This window comes from Parus major, chromosome 3, assembly GCF_001522545.3.
Source record: "Parus major isolate Abel chromosome 3, Parus_major1.1, whole genome shotgun sequence".
Classification (NCBI taxonomy): domain Eukaryota; kingdom Metazoa; phylum Chordata; class Aves; order Passeriformes; family Paridae; genus Parus; species Parus major.
Genome location: NC_031770.1, coordinates 32,781,365 through 32,801,838, shown reverse-complemented (window position 1 = coordinate 32,801,838; position 20,474 = coordinate 32,781,365). Strand labels below are relative to the sequence as shown.

Sequence of the window (20,474 nt, the reverse complement as noted above, 5' to 3'; positions counted from 1 at the left end):
CTAAATCTAGCAGCTCTCAGTGGAAATTGGATAGGATCAGCCATAGAGATCTATAAGCTCATCTTGATGTAGTCATCTCTCCTCTTCAGGTGGTGATGTTTCCCTGGTACTGACTGAGGCATAGAAAATAAATTCAATGAAAGGAGTGTTTTTAAAATGAAAGCATATTCCCTTCATTTGCGTTAACTGTTTGGTTAGAAGAATTGAGGAAATAATTTAAGTTTGTTCTGTATTAGACAGCAGCAGTAAAAGTTAGGATTTCTTGATGTATTTTCTCTATTGGTCTCTGCCAGCATGCACGGCTTTTAGTGATGTTTTAGCAATATACCCAGAGGCTTGATTATGGGAAAACTTGGGAAAAAATAGTGGAATTATATCTAAAAAAAACAGAAGAAAAGTCTATTAAATAACCAGTTTTTTAATGTGGGATTAAAAAGATAAGCATTTTCTAAACTGTAGGAATCAATGTTACTGAAGAGTACAATAATGCAACTTGAGAGTCCTTCAGTAAATAACTGCATTTTCATGTTTGTATCTCCCCATTTTATTTCTAATGAGGAACCTGTGCTGATAGAGACAAGAGCAGACAAGGGAAATCAGCCAGGTTACAATCAACCTGTCTAGACGCTGCCAATAAATTTCTTTGGGGGAAATTTCAAGACCTTTTGGTAATGACATCTTTGGGTTTTGTTTTTTTTTAATTCACCAGTATTCTGTGGCAGGTACAGTTGGGACTGATATTTGAGATTTATGATAGTTTAAAGCTACCATGCAGAAGTATTTTTTTTTCATGTGATAAATGTTTTTTATATTCTGTATTGTCACTTTTGATAAGTTTTTTTTCAAACAGTAAAAGGTGTAAAAGAATATTTTATTGGGATAAGCAGATTTCTGATGGTATTTTTTTTTAAAATGCAGATACTGCTATAAGGTAGCCACAGTTTCATAGCACTTGTCTGCTTCTGTTTCTCAGTCCTCATGAGCTGGGTATATAGATATGCTTCTGATCACTGTCACGTAGTCATGCAGCAGCCTGGTATTGTCTCACAAAGGGAATGTGGTCTGAATGACAGCTTAAGGGTTTGTATTCAACAGAAGCATTTCAAATGCTCTGACAGCAGTAACAAAACATTTCAGACCTTCTGTCCTATCTTTTTTTCTTTTCATGGAACAAACCAGTAAAATTGCAAGTAAATATGTCAGAAAGTGTAGAAACTGGATTTCAAATTAATATTAATGGGGAAGAAGTCTAGGTTCTTCAGCAGTGTGGGAAGAATTTCTAATAACTATTTACTAGAGTATATACTTGCTTTTAAAAGCAAGTTGTGAATTTTTCATGGTTTGGTTTGTTGAGCTTAAGTCCTGGTGAGGGTATGAATGCCTGCTGGGGGATGATGCACTAACAGATGAGACAAAGGGAATTCTTTCTAATTTTGTCATGGGTGGTGGTTTTTATGTACCTATATAAACACAAATATTTGTGGTGAGCGTACTCCTAGTTTAAACCATCACTACTTAGAGATGCTTTAAATATTGAATCAATTTGGGGTTTTACCTCAAATTATACACATAATTGGGGGGAAAAAATACCATAAATGGATAGCTTTTGGTATCCCTGATGGGAAAACAGATGCATTTTCAGAGGAGATGGTTTCATTGGAATGCAGGGCTGCACTCCCGGTAATCTATTAACACATAGGATGGGCTGTTCAACGGGCAGCATGGCTTATAGGAGACAGCTATGTTGCTTACATCAGGGCATACTAATATCAAGGAAAACTCAGGAGGTATTGCCAGGTTATTTTTTGTCCAAACTACAGTTAATACAGAAAGTCCAGACTTGTTTGTCAAAGATTTTACAAATCCTGTAAATAAAGTCTCCTGCAGGTAGAAGTGGCAATAATATCTGAAAATAACTACCATAGGGAAATACGATTAGGAACCACCCCCTGAAGCAATTAATTTTATCACTTTTAGACATTAATTTTCTAATAATTTCTTTATCAGAGGAGTTAATGCAGTAATTTGTATTGATAATGATAATAATTTTCAATCCAATTTATGAATGCATTTTCTATGTTTATTTTTGTATGCTAGAGCTTTCTGCTGTGCTTCTAGACAAAATAAGTTTTTACAGATAACCTAAACAAAAATGGTGTTTATCTGTCTAACTAGTAAATGGAATCAACACAGAGAACCTGAGTAGCTGTTTCTGCTTATACATATATTAGTTAATATGCATAATGCAAACCTTTTAATCCTTGAGTTTCTCAACTCACTTTTGCAAAGATGTAGCTGATGAAAACCAAAAGTGCTGGTGTTTCCCAGTCAGGAGACCCATATGAAGCATGTCCAAAGGCTGGCTTACCCAGGAGCCTGTTGCTTTGGGATAGCTGGGGGGATGGGGCAAAGCAAGGATTGGAAATTTAGCGGACAGCCTGGCAGTGATGTCTGTTTCCAGATTTGGTTAGAGTCTAGCAGTGCCAGACTGTAGCACTTGCATGAGAAACCCTCTTGGAGGGAGCAGGGCACCCAGGCACACCTGTCAGTGCACCTCTGCTCCCGCAGAATCATGCTGGAAAGCCATCCATCATCCATCTCCTCCACACTCCTATCTCATTAATTCTTATATTCTCTGTAACATCTGCTCTTCTTAAAAATACCCAACACAATCTCTGGTGTAAGAGTTACGGATATTTATTTTTTTTTAGCTTGATGAGATATGTGAGGGAAAGCCACTCTTCACTTACACAGCAGTTCGGGGCTCTTGGGTGTGTGAGTTAAAATCATGGAAAGTATTTCTTATATATGGAACCACCTAGTCACCTTGGGAAGTGCCGAATCTGAGTATAAGAAGCATTTGGAACTTCATGGAAAGAGTGTTTTCGTTTTCCTGTTCTGTTAGCTGTTCTTTAATGCTTTCACTATGCAAGCACTGTGTTCACTGCTAAGTTCTTGTGAGCCCTGGGATGATCAGGGAGCTATACTATGGATTTGAGTGAGTAAGCAGTCATACTTTACAAAAGTGAAACAGACAGTAGTTCTGTTTGCATTGCAGCCTCTGGCTGATTGGTAATTTTGAGAAAGCTATATTTTAGGGGGATGGGTATATTTTTTTTTGCCACAAATATTCAAAATAAGTGAATATTAGAAAATAGGTCTGTACTTTAGCCAGGGGAAGCACTACTTTCTGTGACTGTGTAATGTTTAAAGCCCAGCAAGGCTCAAGCTTTCAGTCTGACTGGGAAATTACTGGGCAAATTGCTAGGCTTTCCACTGTCTGCTGCTGATGGGTTTTCAGTGTGTGAGGAGGACTTTTGTCTGAGATTTTGTTGGTCCATGCCGCATCATATTATATCATCCCAAAGTGTTCTTGGTTTGGTTTTTTTTTTTTTTTAATTAAAAGATCCTTTTAAAGTTCTTGGTTTCTACAGAGAATTATATCACATGGTTCTGTGAAGAGCTTTGTCTTCTACCTATTTGTTTGAAAGTTGATGCAAACCTGTTGCTTTTTTTGTTTTAGGTTTATCCTAAAGGCAAACATTGCATTGAATCTAAAGTGAACTGTGTAGGCAGGGTAGGCATTTTGTCAGGTGCATAAATCCAAAGTCTTTCTGTATTGGGCTATTAATTGAAAGTGGTGTCTGCAGGACTAAGTTAGAATAGCAGCAAGGAAGTGAACCCTGGCTGTAATTGTAGTAACAACACAGGAGCTATACACTTGAGAGTTTATTCTTTACATGGTCTAGTTGGATGTCACTAAACTTTTTTATTTAATTTAAAATATTGAACCTAAAATATAAACATTTACAATGCAATCAGAAGTTTTAATTCTTGTTTGTTTCTTGGATATGGAAAAACATAATGATTTAATTTTTTTTTCATATGAAACAAATATCTTCATTTCTGTTTTGACATGTATCCAGCTCAGTATGAATTTCCTTTTCTTATTCTGTGTTAGAAATAGGGTTTAAATAGTAACATTTTACAGCAGGATAAAAAGTAAAGGCACATAAAATATCTATAGATCATTGTTTTCCTTCTTGGTATAATTCATCTAAAGATGAGCATGCAACTACTTGGGAATGAGTTGTACTATGGTTAGAACCACTTGCAAAAGTATCACTCAATACAGAAAAAAATGTAATAAACTGTTTTCCTGGAGCTTTTAATACTAAGTCAACAGACCGATTATTTAGAAGAAAGTTAATGTCAAAATGTGCTTATGCAGCATAAAACCCCTGGACGCTTCATTTTCTGCCTGACACCTGTCACCTTGTCAGTACTGCACAATCTGGGAAAAGCAAGATACCTTATTGGCCTTTGGAACAGTATTTCTCCAAGAAAATCAGTTTGAGTTGCAAACCTTTAGGGTAGGTTTAATAATATCTAGGAACATAGTTACTTAGATGTTGTTTGTAGTGTTTTTATTTTAACATGCTTTTTAAATTTGTTGATGTGCACTTTGATCAATTCTGTATCTAAAAGCTTCTGCTTTCCTTTAATGTTCTTCCCAGGGTCAGCGTCTTTTTGAAAAATTGCTCGAACTGGCGTCCCGAAATATTGAGATAAAACTAGTGAGTGATAAACTGCCTGTGGAATCAAAGGTATTAAACGACTTGAAAACAAAGGGTAAGACCAAGGTCTTTATGTTGTTATGCCATTACTACTGTGTGATGTTGCTATTATTTAAAATGCAGACTCGAATGGTACATAAAATGCACACTACTGGTATTACACTATACCTATAATCCTTCAGCTTTCTCTGGTTCATAGATGTCGGAAATCTGAAGCTGTTACTGTAGCTGATGTTTGCAGTTACCAAACCTATAAAAAGCAGTACATTAGATAGGTGTTTAAATTCCCTGTAGCCATTTTAATAGAAGGCAACATAAACTGAGAGTCTGGGCTAATACCTTGTGGGACAAGATACTTTTCCTCTTTTGAACAATGGCAAAGTAAATTAATAGAACAATGTGTATGGTACTGATGATTCTGAAGCACTGGAAAATATACCATTTATAGTGGTCAGATTTAACCAGCTGACAAGGTTTTCTGTGCTGTGTGTATTTCTTTGGTCTCTTCTTTCCTAATCGTTATTTTGAGGCTCAAAAATCCCTGTCTAAAGAGGAATTACACATTGGCACTACATGAATGAACTTTTTTTATGTAAAACCACGTTGTCTTTGAAAAGACAGTGTCTGCTAAGGAAGGCAGAAACCTCCCTTGAAATGGGAGAATGTAAACCACCCCATCCCCCTCCAAATATTATAATCTTGAAATCAAGGGGCTCTCAGGCAAAGATATTTGAATAGGAATAACAGTTCTTTATTAGGAAAATTAAAATAAAAATGTAGTAGTACAAAAAAGAAAACCAACAAAAAACAACCCACTGCCAGAGTCAGGGTACAACCTGACACCCTGTTGGTCAGGGTGTTGGTAGCAGTCCAATTAAATGGTGGCTGCAGTCCTGAAGTGACAGATGTGGTTCTGTTGAAGTAATGATCCTGTAGAAGGGTGTAGCTCTCCTCTGAAGGTCTGGTGGTGTAGATGGGTCCAGTCTCTCTCTTTTGGGAATTCAGCAGAGAAAGGCTGCTGTGGTGTTCCCAGTCTCCAGAGATACACAGGTTTAGATGCTTGGCTCCCTGTGTGGAGCATTTCCCAATGGGATGATGTAATTTTATCAGTCATGCAGTGAGACTCGATGGCTCATTAACATGGTTATGAGGGATGGGTCATGAAAGAGATAAAGAAAACTGTCCTACCTGGTTTTAACAGATAGAATACGTAATTTTGGTTACATTTGGTTACATTGCAACCCAAGACATGTGGAAAAAATAGTAAAGAGAATTTAAGAATTGCTGAAAGAAATTAGTCTCTCTTAGGAGTTCTTGAAATCTCATTTACATTTCTCCTCTTAGTTATCTATATCTGATAAAAGCATGATTTTAAGTGTAAGATACACTTTTCAAAGATCAAAAAGAACGTATGAATTGTGATGATGATCATTTTTGACAATGATACATGTATGGATCACAAAGGAAACTAAAAAATTTGGTTAGGCAAAGGAGTTGCTATGTGTCGTAGCACCCTAACATAGCATGACTGCTCATGGTAAAGAATAAAGGGCACCCTCTTCCCACAAAAATCAATCTGTATTTGTTTAAATTCCTTGTAATCTACTCACTGCACAAATAGAAGAATATTACTAATGGAAGTCCTTATCCCTGAGGGAGACTGGCTTTTAATCAAGATTGACATGTTATTTAAATTTAATAAACTTAAATTTAATTAAAAAATTAATAACTATAGATCCTCATCATTTCATGACACTACCTATTCCAAGGATTTGATGATTTCTGCTACATAACCAAAAGAGATATTGATCCTTTGATAACCAATAAGAATATATCAAATAGTCATATATATGTGGAGTGCTTTTCTCATGTGCTCAGAAAGAAATAGGTATTTTAACATCTATGTCATTGAATTTATATTTCAAAAAGTTGTTTCTTTTCCCTGTGATTCTAATACCCCAAATTCCTACGAGTCAGATAAAAGGACAGGTAGGCCTGTATATTCATATCAATGTACTGGCAACAGATATTTTAAGTATCATTTATTAAAAATGCCCAATACCAAAAAATTATCCTCTTTCAAAAAAAGATTAGGAGAATTTTTTAGCTAGAGAGGGGGAGAAATGTTTAACACTTCTTTCTATTTATGTAGGAATTAATTTAACCTGCAAGCTTAAAAAAACCCCAGAACACAGGCTTTTACAATTTTACTCTCTTCAGTTTCCCTTATGCCTTTTTTAGATTTCTGAGACAGGAAATCTTACAGTTGTTAAATAAAATGATTGATATATTTGTGCTCTGAGCTACAAAGGATTGGAGAATCTTGCTAGTAATTCTTATGAGTTTTGTTATAATCTTTAAACCCTGGAATTGTATATATCATTGTGTACTATTGGCCTTTCTCAAACTTCAATATTACTATATCAATATATCTAGATTTTCTCACTGTGATTATTTTTTTCTCATTCCATATTTTGGTCAGCTAATTTCTACACTGATATTTTTATTAGAATGTCTTGGTTATAGCCAGGTGATTGCCAGCTCTGTTGCAATTCTTTCACTCCTTTAGGTTTGTTGTTTGGTTTTTATTTCCATGGAAGCTAAATAAATCTTTCTTTGGTTTTGCATTCCTGAAAACAAATAAATTAGTTTTAAATTCAGTCAGATTTAGTTGTCTTAATTTTATGTTGAAATGAGTAGACCTTGAATGAGAAGTTTTTGGTATGTCCTTTTTGTGTCAAATAGAAGCTAATTGGGAGGCTAGCTTAAAAAAAAACAAAACAGATACCTTAATTAATTAATCTTTGCTATGGTATCCTGGAAAAGCTATCAACTAAAATTATTGATTTTTTTGCTTGTGAGGGGCTGGCCACCTGCATCCTCAGAAATCAGTCAGAACTGATCATTGGAAGAGAGCTGTGCATTATCACTTGGACTTACATCCGTGAAGACAACTAATTTTTTTTTCCTGCATCCGGTCAGACTTATCTTTAAAATATGCCATACACTCTTTTTAACAGATACATTCCTGTCTTGGTGAAGAAAGCAGTAAACAAATCAGTAGCTCAGCCAAGTTGTTAAGCATCTCAGGATGGAAAATTTGTCTGAGCAGACCCAAGTCCCCACCTGTGGTGTCGGTCTGAACTTGGCAGCAGAGTCCAAGCACTACTCTTGGGTCCCTCACCTGATAAACTACTCTGATTGATTCTGAACAGCAAACGTGCTTGGCACCCAAGCCATGGGCAGTAGTATGGACAGGAAGCACACAGACAGTGGGACTCTGGGATTCCATGCCTTTCTGAGTCAGCCTTCACCTTGCTGGGTGGGCATAGATTTGGCTCCTTGCAAGGAAGATTGTATGTATGAATCAGACTGTATCCAGCCTGTTCTACTGAATATGAGAGAGAATTGCTGTTGCATGAAGAGGGTAGAAGAGTCTCGCCTTTCTTTTCAGCAGACTGTGTGATCAGAATCCCAGTGTTGTGCCCTCATGTGGTGCAGACTGGTTCCTGGGGCCAGGACAAGGGATAACCTGGCTGTTGGTCACAGATGTACTTGCTAATATACTGCTCAGGGACCTTAAGGGAATCTTCAGGTAGCATTCCCTGTCTGCTTTAAGTAGCCTCGATAAAGTGGAATCAGTTTAAACACGTGGGATTGCTTGAAGACCAGTACTTGGTCATCCATATGTTTTCATGCAGTGTTTTGGCTTTTTTGTACAAAGAACCATGGTATGCTCCTGTACTGCTGCATTTCAGCACTGGTGTTGAGATTATTTTTGCCAGATTATTCCAGCACATCTTTCCTTTTTCTAGACAGGCTTGCATTGAGTCCCCTTGCCTCTTCTCCCCGTTTCTGAAGAACTGTAGAAAGCAGTTTTTATATATCTTTTCAAACACAACTGTGCATCCTACCTAGAGGATCCTCTCCACACATCCTTCCTCTGCAGCAGCTGTCCCTATTGATTAATAGAGAAGGTTGAAATCTGACTTTAAATGTGGGCTGGTGGGGTAAGATTAAAAAAAAAAAAAAAAAAAAAAAGAAACAGAACACATAATTTATATGGGCGGGGGAGCAGAACTGAACTGATATGGAGTAAAATAAAATTAGTGATTCACAGTTGCAATGCTAGTGCAGATATCTGAGCTAGCTGTGAACCTGCAGGTTTGTCATCACTCCGGTAACTTTTTTGTCCTGTCTATGCTATCCTGACTTAGTTGAAGTAGCTGTAAAGCAGGGGAGCTTGTTTATGGCAGTCCAGTGGCTGCAGTGTGAAACATGGATGGATTTATTGTGTTAACACATACCACACTGTGTCAGCTGTGGTGACAGGATTCTCTCACTGCTGAGATAATGTACATTTGCCAATAGTTGCTGGACTGAGTCTTTTTTAGTTGCAAAACTAAGCATTCAAAATTAGGAAATACTAATGCATAGTATATATATATATATATATCCTATATTTATATCTATATCTGTAGATAGACAGATATCCTATATTTACAATAGACTTTAATTACATTATCAGATTCTGTATTTTGCACAGAATACCTGGCTGGTACTTGCTGTAATCTTACCATATTAATCAGAGGGTTTTCCCTTATATTGAATGAGAATACATCAAACATTTAATGCTTAAGGCAGTTGATGTTCATTCAGGGGATATTATTTCTACTGGTAAGGGCTAGAATCTTTTTTTATCTTCATATTTAATGTATGTCTCTAGGCTTTCTTCATTGCACATCTGCCAGATCCTCCACTGAATGCAGAATGATTAATTTCCTCATAGACTTTTCTGTGCTGTTTCTCGCTGTGGTATCTGAGTGCTCTGCATATACAGTATTAATGAATTTCTTTTTACAACATCCCTGTTACGTGAGGTTTCTTGCTGTTTTTGTCTCTTGGGGACAACTGGTGATTATTAATGGCAACACAGGCACCAGAAGCCAGATCCAAGCATTTGTTTTCTATAGTCGCAATTAAAATTTTAAAAACTATATTAGTAATTAAAAAAAAACCCACATGTAAGCTCTCTCATTGTGCAATTTATTTCTAAACAGTCTATAAACTATGATGATATTTTTATAGGACATATGTCTATCCATACTACGCATATCTGTTTATGACTCTCTTGTGAAAGGTAGGTCTGTCTTTAGACAAAATTTGGCTCATTGTGTAAACAAACATGTTCTTTATCCTCTTTGTACTGTGACAGTAGCTTATTAATGCTTGTTTTCATGGTTACTGTTTTAGCCTTTCCTCAGCTGTGGCTCAGTCTACTAGACTGAAACATTTCTTATAACCCTCCCCCTCCTTGCACATAATTATGTACCAGTCTTTGTTCATCAGTAAAATTTGAATAGCACTGTCTAAATTAGCAGGTTGTTGTATTATTTCTTATGTGTACAGAATCTAAATCCCTCACCAATTGCTATCTTATTTTAGCAGATAGTGTTCATGGTTTTTAAGACATACCAATGGATTTTCTTTCTTCAATCTGCATTGCTTCCTTCCTTTTCTGATTCTTTTTTTTTTCCCAGTACTTCTTTTTCATGAAACATTTTTCATATATTTGCAAGGAATATTTTGTCTTTTGTCAATGGTGGCTGAGGCAGATAAGAAAATAAGAGCCTGTCCATGTCACAGTGTGATTTAAGGAAAAAATAACCTTTAAGTCAACTAATCACTTTTGTGTATTAGCAAGGAAACCAGAGAATAATAGGAAGTCATTGTCATAAGGGAGATTCCAATCACCAGATCACATGTGCAGCTGTTATTCACTGAGCAGTTTGTGCATATTTGCCCAGGATTACAGTCTTTCCTAATCAGATACAACCAAAAGAGAGAAACTAAAAAGTTATATTGTTGCAGGGTGACAAATAAATGAGTAGATAGTAAAGCTCTAGAAATTTTGTATGCATTGAATTGTGCTCTTTAGATTACAAATACTAAAATATACCATTCCATGACCAGTTAAAGGAAGTTATATCTAGGCAGCTGCACAATCCCAGCTCTCTCTTTGCTCTCCCCAGCATATGTTGTCCCTGCCTTTTTCCTTGCACCAGTGATTATGTGGTGAGACAGTTCAGGGGGCTGATTTGGGCTAGCTTAATTGTCATTTGTGTTAGATTTCTGCATTACTCAGCATGTGATCTCACAACATGAGATGTGTGATGTTGTGGGGGCAACACAGAGAAAGGAAAGATGGAGCTGTGGTGGACAAGGGTGGAAGGACCACTGGAACCTGGTTGCAATAGGCTCAATCTGCCATGGCACCAGAAAGCTCAAGTTTATGTAATGTCAAGGGGCTTTTAGAAGTTTGAGGCTTTCCTGTACTTTCCTGTACAGTCTTAACGTAAGTGTAGCACAATGGACAGCAGTAATAAATATGGTTTATATAAATGATGAAATGTGTTTAACTCCATATTCTGCTTCTGTTGACACTTAAGGTGCTGCATAGTTTTAGAGCTGGGATGCTTGTGAGGCATGAGTTTTTACTGTTGGCCACAATCATGTTATCTTTCCCTGTCTTCTTGTGGAGGAAGGGAAGATAAGTTTTAACATACCATAGAAGAATCAAAAGACATTTTTTATGTCATAGAAAAGATGGAGATCATCTGGGAATATCAAAGCAGTTTCTTCTTATGAAATAAGCTGTGAGTTTGGCACTTTTTTTGAACTAGAGCCTTTGTATCTTACAAGCCCTAGAAATGTGAAGTTGACCATTTTGGAGAAACTGACATTTTTTCTGGAAAAGATAAAGCTATAAGACTAAGAGGGAATATTTCCTGATTAGTTTCTTTGTACCTAAAACTATTTGGGGTTTGGGCGACTGAAGTTTTTTGACAGCTGTTGTTGGGTAAACAATGATAACATGGATTTATATTAAGCCAGAATACTTGGTTTCAGATTATAAATGTTCAAAATATGGGGGCGGTGGTCTTTAAAGAGATTAGACAAGAGCTATCACTGGCAATTTTAAGAATAAAGTAGACAAGCCTCTGTGAGGAATGGCCTCATAGCTCTGGTGCATGGAAAGGTCTAGATTGATTTCAAAGCTGGGTTTAATAGTTCTGTAATGATTTGGAAGGAGAACATAAACTTATGTGCTTAAGGACATTGATTTCAAGATAAGAAGGATTTTTTTCAGTAAGAACCATCATTCACTGGAACAAGCGTCTTCAGGGACGTGGTAGAGTCTCCATTACTGGAGGTTTCCAAGATGTGACTGGACAGTGTGCTGGATAATCTTATATAGGCTCCCTTATATCACAAAAAACTGGGTCAGATGATCTTCTGACTGGGATTTTCCAATTCTAATTAAGTTTGTAATTCCTCTTCATGTGGAGATAATGTTGGGAATCAATATAAATACTCTGCAAAGACTAAAACACTCTGTTCATACAATGGGAAGTTGTAATCCTGAAGGTAGATCTTGAAGAGATTTCTGCCTGTCCAGATGGCCATTTTTTGCACAATGTACCATAAGAATAATATTATCTGATGCGTGTTCCATTGGAGTGTAAAGAGTGCTCTTGACAGCTGACGTTCAGTGGATGGTTTTACATGAGACATTGAATGGATCTGTAGCTCAATTGCTTTCTTCATGCATTTCCTAGGCTGGATTTTCCATGAATGTATGTGAGGGAAGGATGTTAAGATGGGGGACATTCCTGCAGCAGTACCAAAAATAGACAAATTTTCCCTATGATTTTTCATGAAGAAATGAGGGGTTTTTAAGGGGTGAGTCTTCATGAAGGAAGCATGTAATTTGGATCTGAGTTACATAGAGTTAAATAAAGGTACAGTGAACAGGGGCAAGAAATCTCTTCCATTCCTTTTAAATCATAAATATTGACATTTTTCTAAAACTCTAAGTTGCACTGGAAAATATGAGAGTGTACAAAAAGTGGCTAATGCAAATTCCATGTTTGGCATCTGATTTTAAAATTTATTTTTATATTTTGACTTACTATGAATCAGGCCTTGTTCAGTTTTTATTATTAACTTAGACAACTTGGGTTCCACAAAAGATTAGATTGCATGCTTTGATATAGCTTTTATTAGTTGCTGCTGGAGAATGTTTCCTGATATTTTCTAAAAAACTTTAAGCAGTTCCAAGATGGAAGATCTCACTAAGTTCTTTGCCTCTTAGAATGCATAGTAACTTTGACAGAGTTCTATGTAGTGAGAATTACCAAGCTGAGCTTCCAAAGCTAGCTGTATCCCATCTTAAAGGAAAGAAGCAGGTACTAGTTTTGCATCAGAGATTCAAGCATTCATACCTAACGTTTAGGTAACACTAACATGCAGAAACTAGGTTTGTTTTTGGAGAAAAATCTTTCTGCACCTAAACTGTCTTACCTCATTTTATGTTGCATAGTGTGCATACATCCGCAAACATCTCGATCACAAGGGAATGTTCAGCACTTGTTTTATGCCTAAATCCCATGAGAATTTATATGCAATGTTTCTTATTTGTTTCAGTAGGGGAGATGGGTCCTGCAATGTAAAGTAGGACACATCCAACCTTATGAAACATGACTGACAAGAGCATGTGGGGAGTATTTTTGTTACATGTGTGTCAATAACCAAATGTCTTCAACACAGAACATCTGTCTGAGTTGCAGAAGATGACATTGAAAATCTTGCTGTGTCTCAAAGTTTCTAACCTGCCAGTTTTTGCCTTACAGTTTTCTGCCTTTCCAGATAGCTTACCTTTCTTTTTTGACAGAAAGCAAATCATTTAAGCTAGTATTGAACATCTTAAACTTCTTAAAACTGAGCTTGCAATCACAAAGGTTTAGGAAAAGCAGAAGATATTTTGTAGTGGTGCTCTCTTGCTCCTTCCTAATTGAGTTCTAACAGTTTGCAGAAAATCTTTTCATCTGTTTGCATTTCAAACAACAATTTTTCAAGATGGCTGTAGTAGTCACATATTCATTTGGGATGGAAGAAACCTGGCTTCCAGGCCCTACTCTGCTTCTGCTCCTTCTATTGCCTCATATTTTGAAAGAAGTGCCTTACCCTTTTAATAGTAACAGAATTGTTTTAGGGTTCTGATTGTAGGATAAAATTTGAAAACTTCATTGGACAATCCATCCTTCTGCGCAATTCCAGATGAGGAACTGCAGTAAACAACATTCTTTCCATCAGCATTGCCTGCTGCCTAGTTTGGATGTCTCTTAGCTTAAGAAATACAATAAAGTGGCAATAATTCAGTTTTCATTATAGGTTCTACAGGAAGCTAGATGCCTAATCAGGGAATTTCCCTTCAATACACAAATATCCTCATTTTAAGCATCATAATAGTTCACAGTGTGAATAGCTTATTTTCTCTTGTAAGCCTGAAGTGTGCTAACTTTAAAAAGATTTAGGCATAGCCTGACTTATGGAATTCTCTAGCAGGGGAGAATTAGCAGCATGAGGCTGTCACATCCACAGGCAATAGAGGGAGAAAAAACCCCCAGAACAACCTTCACAATAATTTAAATTCTGAAGGCAGCCAGGGCCTTGGGTTGCCCTGCCTTGTTTTGCAAAGAGGAAGAGGAAAAAGGTTCACTTAAGCAAAAAATTCTGTGTCTTTTAGAGCCAGATGTGTAAGCAATAAATTCTGATTCTAAGCTCAACAGCTTCTGTGTCTGCAGACTCAGAAATGAGTACCTTTGCTGAGAGAAATGGGTGAATGCCCAAAGACAATGCCCTCTCATTGGTAACGTGTACTTTTGCACTATAAAATACTGGTTGTGCTTTCCAGTATCTGTAGCCACTGTTTGAAAGATGCATAGGTAAACATTAATGCATTCATTTAATTAATTTTCTTCATTAATCAAGGACAGATGTACTATGAGACATATTTAAGATGTTAGGTGTTTAGTAGCAACAATATCATAATTCTTCTGCTTTAAAATTTGTAATTGAAAAGGTCTTTCATGGTAGATTGGTCAGTATTTTGATACATAATTTCGGTTCACAAATATTGCACTCAAGTCTGCTACTAGTATGTGTGTATTCATGGATTTAGCAGCAGGTGGACACTTTTGTGTTTAATAAGCTCCAGCACTATGAGCATTTGTAATCCAGCCATCTTGTGAACAGCCAAAGTGCTCTTTGTCAGGTTTGTCAAAATGTCAGGTAGGACCTAGTCAGGTCCAACATAGCAGCTTGTGCCACAGGGATTATCTTCAAATCTTGCTTGGTGGTTTACATGCTGAAATGATTCTTCCTGTATGGCATTAGCTGCTTTGAGTTGGTGACACTCTTAGTACAGACAAACCAGTAACGGATGGCATTAGCAGAAATTAGTTGTGACATTTTTAAAACATATGGATAGCATGCAAGTTCCTACCTACAGCTACTGAAAGAGCTGGTGAGAGCTGCCAAGGCCATCTGAGCTTAGAAATCATTCATTAGGTGGCTGTGCTCCCTTTGCAGAAATTTTGGCATGCCGTGCTTTCTCTTGTATGCAAAAGCACTAATGTTATCTCATCCTGCAAATACATGATCCTAATGGTCCTAAAAGGGGTCCAAAGAAAACGGTTTAATTTTGATCAATTTTGGTTTGTCCATTCACGTGATTTTCACATACTTAATATTCACTGGAAGCCTGACTGTTTTCTTAGAACAGTAGAACTGTACCTTGGTCAGTCAAAGCAGTGTTGCTAGTATGATTTGGTGTATTTTTGATTGCTACTGTTTTGCAAGCAGGCTCCAGCCTTCTCAGCAGGGCTGAGTGTTTTGTCTCTCACCTTGTTCAAGTTTTGTACGTCATCTAGACTGAAGTGTAACTTCAAACCTGGGCAGCTCTGAGAAGACCATCACCTGAAGTCACATGACACAGCTGTATAATGTTCTTTTAGCTCCTTCACTGCTTTGCTCAATCAGTATAACATTTCTGCTTCAAACCTGATTAAAGACTGTGTGCTCAAAGTTATACAAGAAGCATTAATAAATGCCCAAACCAAACTATAACTTTGACCAATACCATTTGGTTTTCATTTGATGAACACTTTGGAACGGACTCAGCTTGGGTTATTGGGTACAGCACACCTGTAGCATAAAGTAAATTCATGTGACCAAATCTTGCTGGTTTATACAACATTAATTACCAAGTGTGATCTTTGTAACAAGGATTTACCACTATGATGCTAATACTTATCTTTCCGGTAATCTTCTGTAGCATTTTCCAAATTAACCTTTGACTTCTACAGCACTTTGGTGTATTATGATTTTTTACACAGCCTAATTGCTGGAAAGCAAATTACATTAAGATACTTCTAAAGTTATTCAACTGGAAGCAAAGTTCTCAGAGTGATATCTCTGTGTTACTCTCAATCTTTTCCATCTCTGTGCATGTCCTTACAGAGTAATTGCCTCTACTAACATTACAGCTAACTGCTGTGATGTTTATTCTTGAGAACAGAGTGATTTCAGCCCTTTTTCCATCCTTTGGACAAAATACTAACTTTCTGCAGTGTGTAAATATTAGTAATTACGTAGTACAGAAATTGAGTCATTTCAATGACTCAAAACAAAACAGATCCCTGCTCTTGAAGCTTTTAATCTCAGTAGTCTTGTTAGCATTAAAGTGATGGACAAAAGTGCCAGCAGTTATAGGACTACATAATAACTACTAAGCTTCAAAATCACTTTGAAAGAACATTGTGGTGATTGCAATGAGAAGCTTTTCAAAAATAACAGTTCCTAAGCCAAGGACCACAAAGTGGCTGTTCTCAGCAATAAGGGATTGTAACCAAGTCCATGGTTTGATACTGGGACTTGAAGTGCCTGTACTGCCTTCTGGTCTTGCTTTCATAGAGATCCCAGTAGTCAACTGCAGGCAGTCCAGTTCTGCAGCCCTTATCCTGTATTCTGCTGCCATCCCAAATGGCTCTGAACTTGTCCATCTCTGTCTCTTATTGTCCTCAAGCTAATTCTGTCTGTCCTGTGTGATTTGGAGTAGAAAACAAGTCCTACAGACCTGGTTATCCACCAGTTCAAAATGTCACAGGGGAGTAATATACCTATATTCCTGTCCTTCACAGGCAGGTACTCACACTGGAGAAATGAAACAATATTTGTGGTCTAGACCCTCTGTGGTACTAAAATCCTCTGTGATTTCAGTGCGCAGTTACTTTTATTGACTGTATATTGTGCATGTTCTTCACCCAGATGACAAGATAGAATCTGTGGAGTTGTGGCTTCCTTTTGTTTTGCTTTCTACATTTCAAGTAGGCTGTGAAAGTCAAGCCATGTTAAAAATCTGACAAACTATTGATTTCTATCCCCTAGGTATTTCCTCAAATTAAAGCATTTTCCCCACACACACCTTTTGCTTTTTCTCAGTCCAGTGTCTGGATTTTTCTGATTTTGACATCGGGTCATGCCCATTTTTCTCTTTAAAATGCCTCTATTTAAATGAATGAAGTATCTGGGTGACCGAGCCAGAATAATGAAGCCCTCAGAAATGCATCTGACACACTAGTTAGAAGAATAGTAAATCAAGTGTGAGACTCTTCAGTCTGCTACTGCAGAGCTGCAATGTTTATCGTACATGCTTACTTTGATAAAAGAAGAGGCCGTAGAAGTGTCTTCTTTCAAGAACCTTAGATTCATGGTAATAAAAAGCTCAGCTTCAGTTGTTGTTTGGACTAAGAAAGCAAGAAGAAGTTCCCAGAGTCCTAAACTGAAACAACCATAAGAAGGTTATGTTTATTTTGGGGCTGTATATCATGAGTTAATACCTGTAGAAATTTTAGCACATGTAAATAAAGTAAAATTAGGTCCAATCTGGGTATCCTAAAGCTGTGGTTAACCTTAGAACTCTAAAGAAAATATATTTGTTCCTTTCCACATACAGATTTATTTGTAAAGGCTTGAAGAATAAACCATACTGCATATGTAGTTACAAAATAAAATATGTTCCTCAATTTAACTGGAGCAAGAGGGACTGAATGAATAACTGTATGAATATATATGATAAATGAAGCAATGAAAGAGTAAGCAAGGGCAAGAGTGAAATTATGAACTGAGTATGAAGTGGAAGAGAACAAAGGAAAGGGAGGATGAATGATGTTGGGGAAAAGTAGTGGGGAAAATTAATTAGGAGGGAGGAATGAATCAGATAAAACTGAAGGTCAAAAACTGAAACTGAGTTATTAATTTAGGAAAAGATTAGAACAGAATGTTGTCAAAAGATGAAGCATTTTATTGGTGGACTTGTGACAAACGGAGAGAAAAATAATTGCCATTGAGACAGGAATTACCTGAAAAAAATGTAGAATGGTCAAAGGCTGACTCGGCAAGGGAACAACATAGAATCAATGTGGGGAAAATTACTTAGAGACAAGGGAGAAGTAGTGAAAAATGTCTGTGCTGCTGGTAGACCCAGATTACTTCTGGCTTGCCTCTGCTTTTAAGGCCACAGCTAGGTCAGCTGGTGCTCTTGGCTTTTAGTAGCCTTCAGGTAATACTCTAGGGCTGCTCAGAGAATCATCTAATGATGGTTCAGGAAAAAAACAATAGATTCTGTTATAAAGGTATTGTAAAACCTAAAAGCAGTAGCCACCCAAGGACTGTCCTCACCTCTTTGCCTGTCCTGCAGTATCTCACCTTCCAGAACTGAGATTTATTTCTCCTTCAGGAGAAGAAAACTAACAGAACCCAAAGCAGAGCTCCAGATGTCTGAGGAGCACAATTTGAGAATGATGCACAAGTGTTGTTACTGCTAGTCAGCATATTTAGAAGTTACTGTTGCCAATACTGATGATTTTAGAATATATAAATATCAGAATGAAATCATGTTGCTAAGTTAAAAAGAGAGATAGGGATAAATAGTCACTGTATTTTTCTTGGTAGAGATTTAGCCTTGTTCATTCATAAAAGGTTGTGATCTTAATTTCTCATGTGTTAGAATGAAAAAATGTCACTGAATTCTTTGGTGTTTCATCCAAGAATTATATAAATAAATATAGTAGTTCATAATCCTAATCCAAGTAAAGTCTTCAAAAGGAAGTGGGGTAAACCATGTGCAAGTTTAATAATCTCTGTGTTATATTTAAAATAGCTTTCTTTTATAGTAAAAATGTATACAATTATACTTAGGCAAAGAAAGCAAGCCACAATCCAGCTTTAATAATGCTTTTACTGATTGTATTATAGTCTTCCTTTAAGCGGTAATATGCTTTGTCGCCTGAATCAACTAGGAAAATTACTTTTCCCAATCTCCAAAGCAATCACTTTTATAGCTTTGTCTAGTAAATGAGCAGTCTACTCTCCAATAATGAAGGGCAAAAAAAATCTGCGAATTTTTTTTAATATTCTAGCAAACTTTGTTGCATATGAGTTCTCTTACAGACTCTACTGAATCATCAGACTCTCAGAACAGATTTGTACTAAGAAAATGCTATTTAAAGGAATGCTGAGTTCTGCAAAGAGGAAAGAATTGAACTGATCATCAATGTCTCATTATTCTAAATTTTATTCAAAATATTCTATGACTTGATATGAAATATTTCAAGTAGCTCAGAAAGAAAGAAAAATTCATTTTGAAATACTGATATCAGAGTCAAGGAGTAAAAAATTGGAATTGTTCTCAGGTTTGCTACATCAGGCAGCCACACTTTTTAAAAGAGGCAGAAATGTTTGCTACTTTTGATAAAATTACTAGAAGGAAAGGAAAAGCAGTTTGAAGCTTTTTAAATTACACTAAATACTTGTACACAGACTCAATTTAATTTTTTAAAAGATAGACTAAAATTGGGCCCTAAACTTTGTCCCAGACAGTAAGAGATTCTTTAGCAAATATAGTACAGAAATCACTGGCTTCAGAGGCGACATCTAGCTTGGAAAGTGTGGAGTTGAGCATGTCGTTTCCTGTCTTGCTTTATGTAGTGAGCTATACTGTTGGCTGGTTGCATTTTCTACTGGGTGGCAGCATATGCTTCTCAAGGACATGCTGATGCCCTGGATTTCCATCATTGCAAACACCAGACAAATGGAGTTATATGAGCTTATTCCTTCTATGCAGTCTAAAATTCTGTGTATAAGTTAATTAAACACATCCATGCATGATTTATCAACTGTGAGAGTGGCGAGGCATTGGAACAGGCTGTCCAGAGATGTTGTTGCTCTGTCATGGGATTTGTTCAATACCAGTTTAGATGGAGCTTTTGAGCAACCTGGTCTTCCATCTGGTGGAAGGTGTCCCTGCCTGTGGCAGGGGGGATGGGACTAGATGACCTTTGAGTTCTCTTCCAGCCCAAGCCATTGTATGATTCAATTCACGGGGAAGGTCAGGTGTTTTCCTGCTGTGTCTGCAGGTAAAAAGGGGAATCTCTATCTCTGTGCTCTCATATTCGTGATGGATCACCGGCTATTTGCTGGTGAATTCGAAGTTAAGTGTAGTTGGGTGGGAAAGTATTACAAAGAAATACTGTCAGGCCTCTCTTTTGTCTCTCTCATGAGATGGGATGGGAAAAACTTTGGTTATATTTCTGGGATTTTTTTTTGCTGAGTAAATCGAAAGGCCACAGCAGGCACTACAAAATGCATTCACACGAGGGACAGCTGTAACACTCCCACACTGAACTCTAGCTACAGCTGGGTACTTAACTGAGAAATTAGTGTTTTTATTACTTGGGCTAGCAACAAAGGCCAACATTTGACATCTTCAAAGCCAATGTAAGGGCATATTTAAATAAATGTTACTTCGGGAACTAACTAGCTCCCAAGATGTCAATGAAGTTAAGTCAGCAACTGCAAGAAATTCATTCTGACCTTTTCTTTGTTCTCTAAAATCTGCCAGACTGCATCCAGTGAGCAGACTCTGCACACATGAGGTTCCCTGGTAGGTCTTTTTTGGATCTTCTGTGTCACTCTGGACCCCTGTGTAAGCAT

General features: G+C 37.0%; 1 protein-coding gene across 3 annotated transcripts in view; it reads left to right on the top strand.

The window, feature by feature from the left end:
* The window catches only part of PLD5 (phospholipase D family member 5), a 181,261-nt gene that overhangs the window by 113,031 nt on the left and 47,756 nt on the right, over positions 1-20,474 (top strand). For all 3 annotated transcript variants that reach the window (XM_033512610.1, XM_015621561.3, XM_015621559.2), the window contains exon 4: positions 4,518-4,632. In XM_033512610.1, the coding sequence (XP_033368501.1) occupies positions 4,518-4,632 (115 nt within the window). The remainder of the gene's footprint in view (positions 1-4,517; positions 4,633-20,474) is intronic.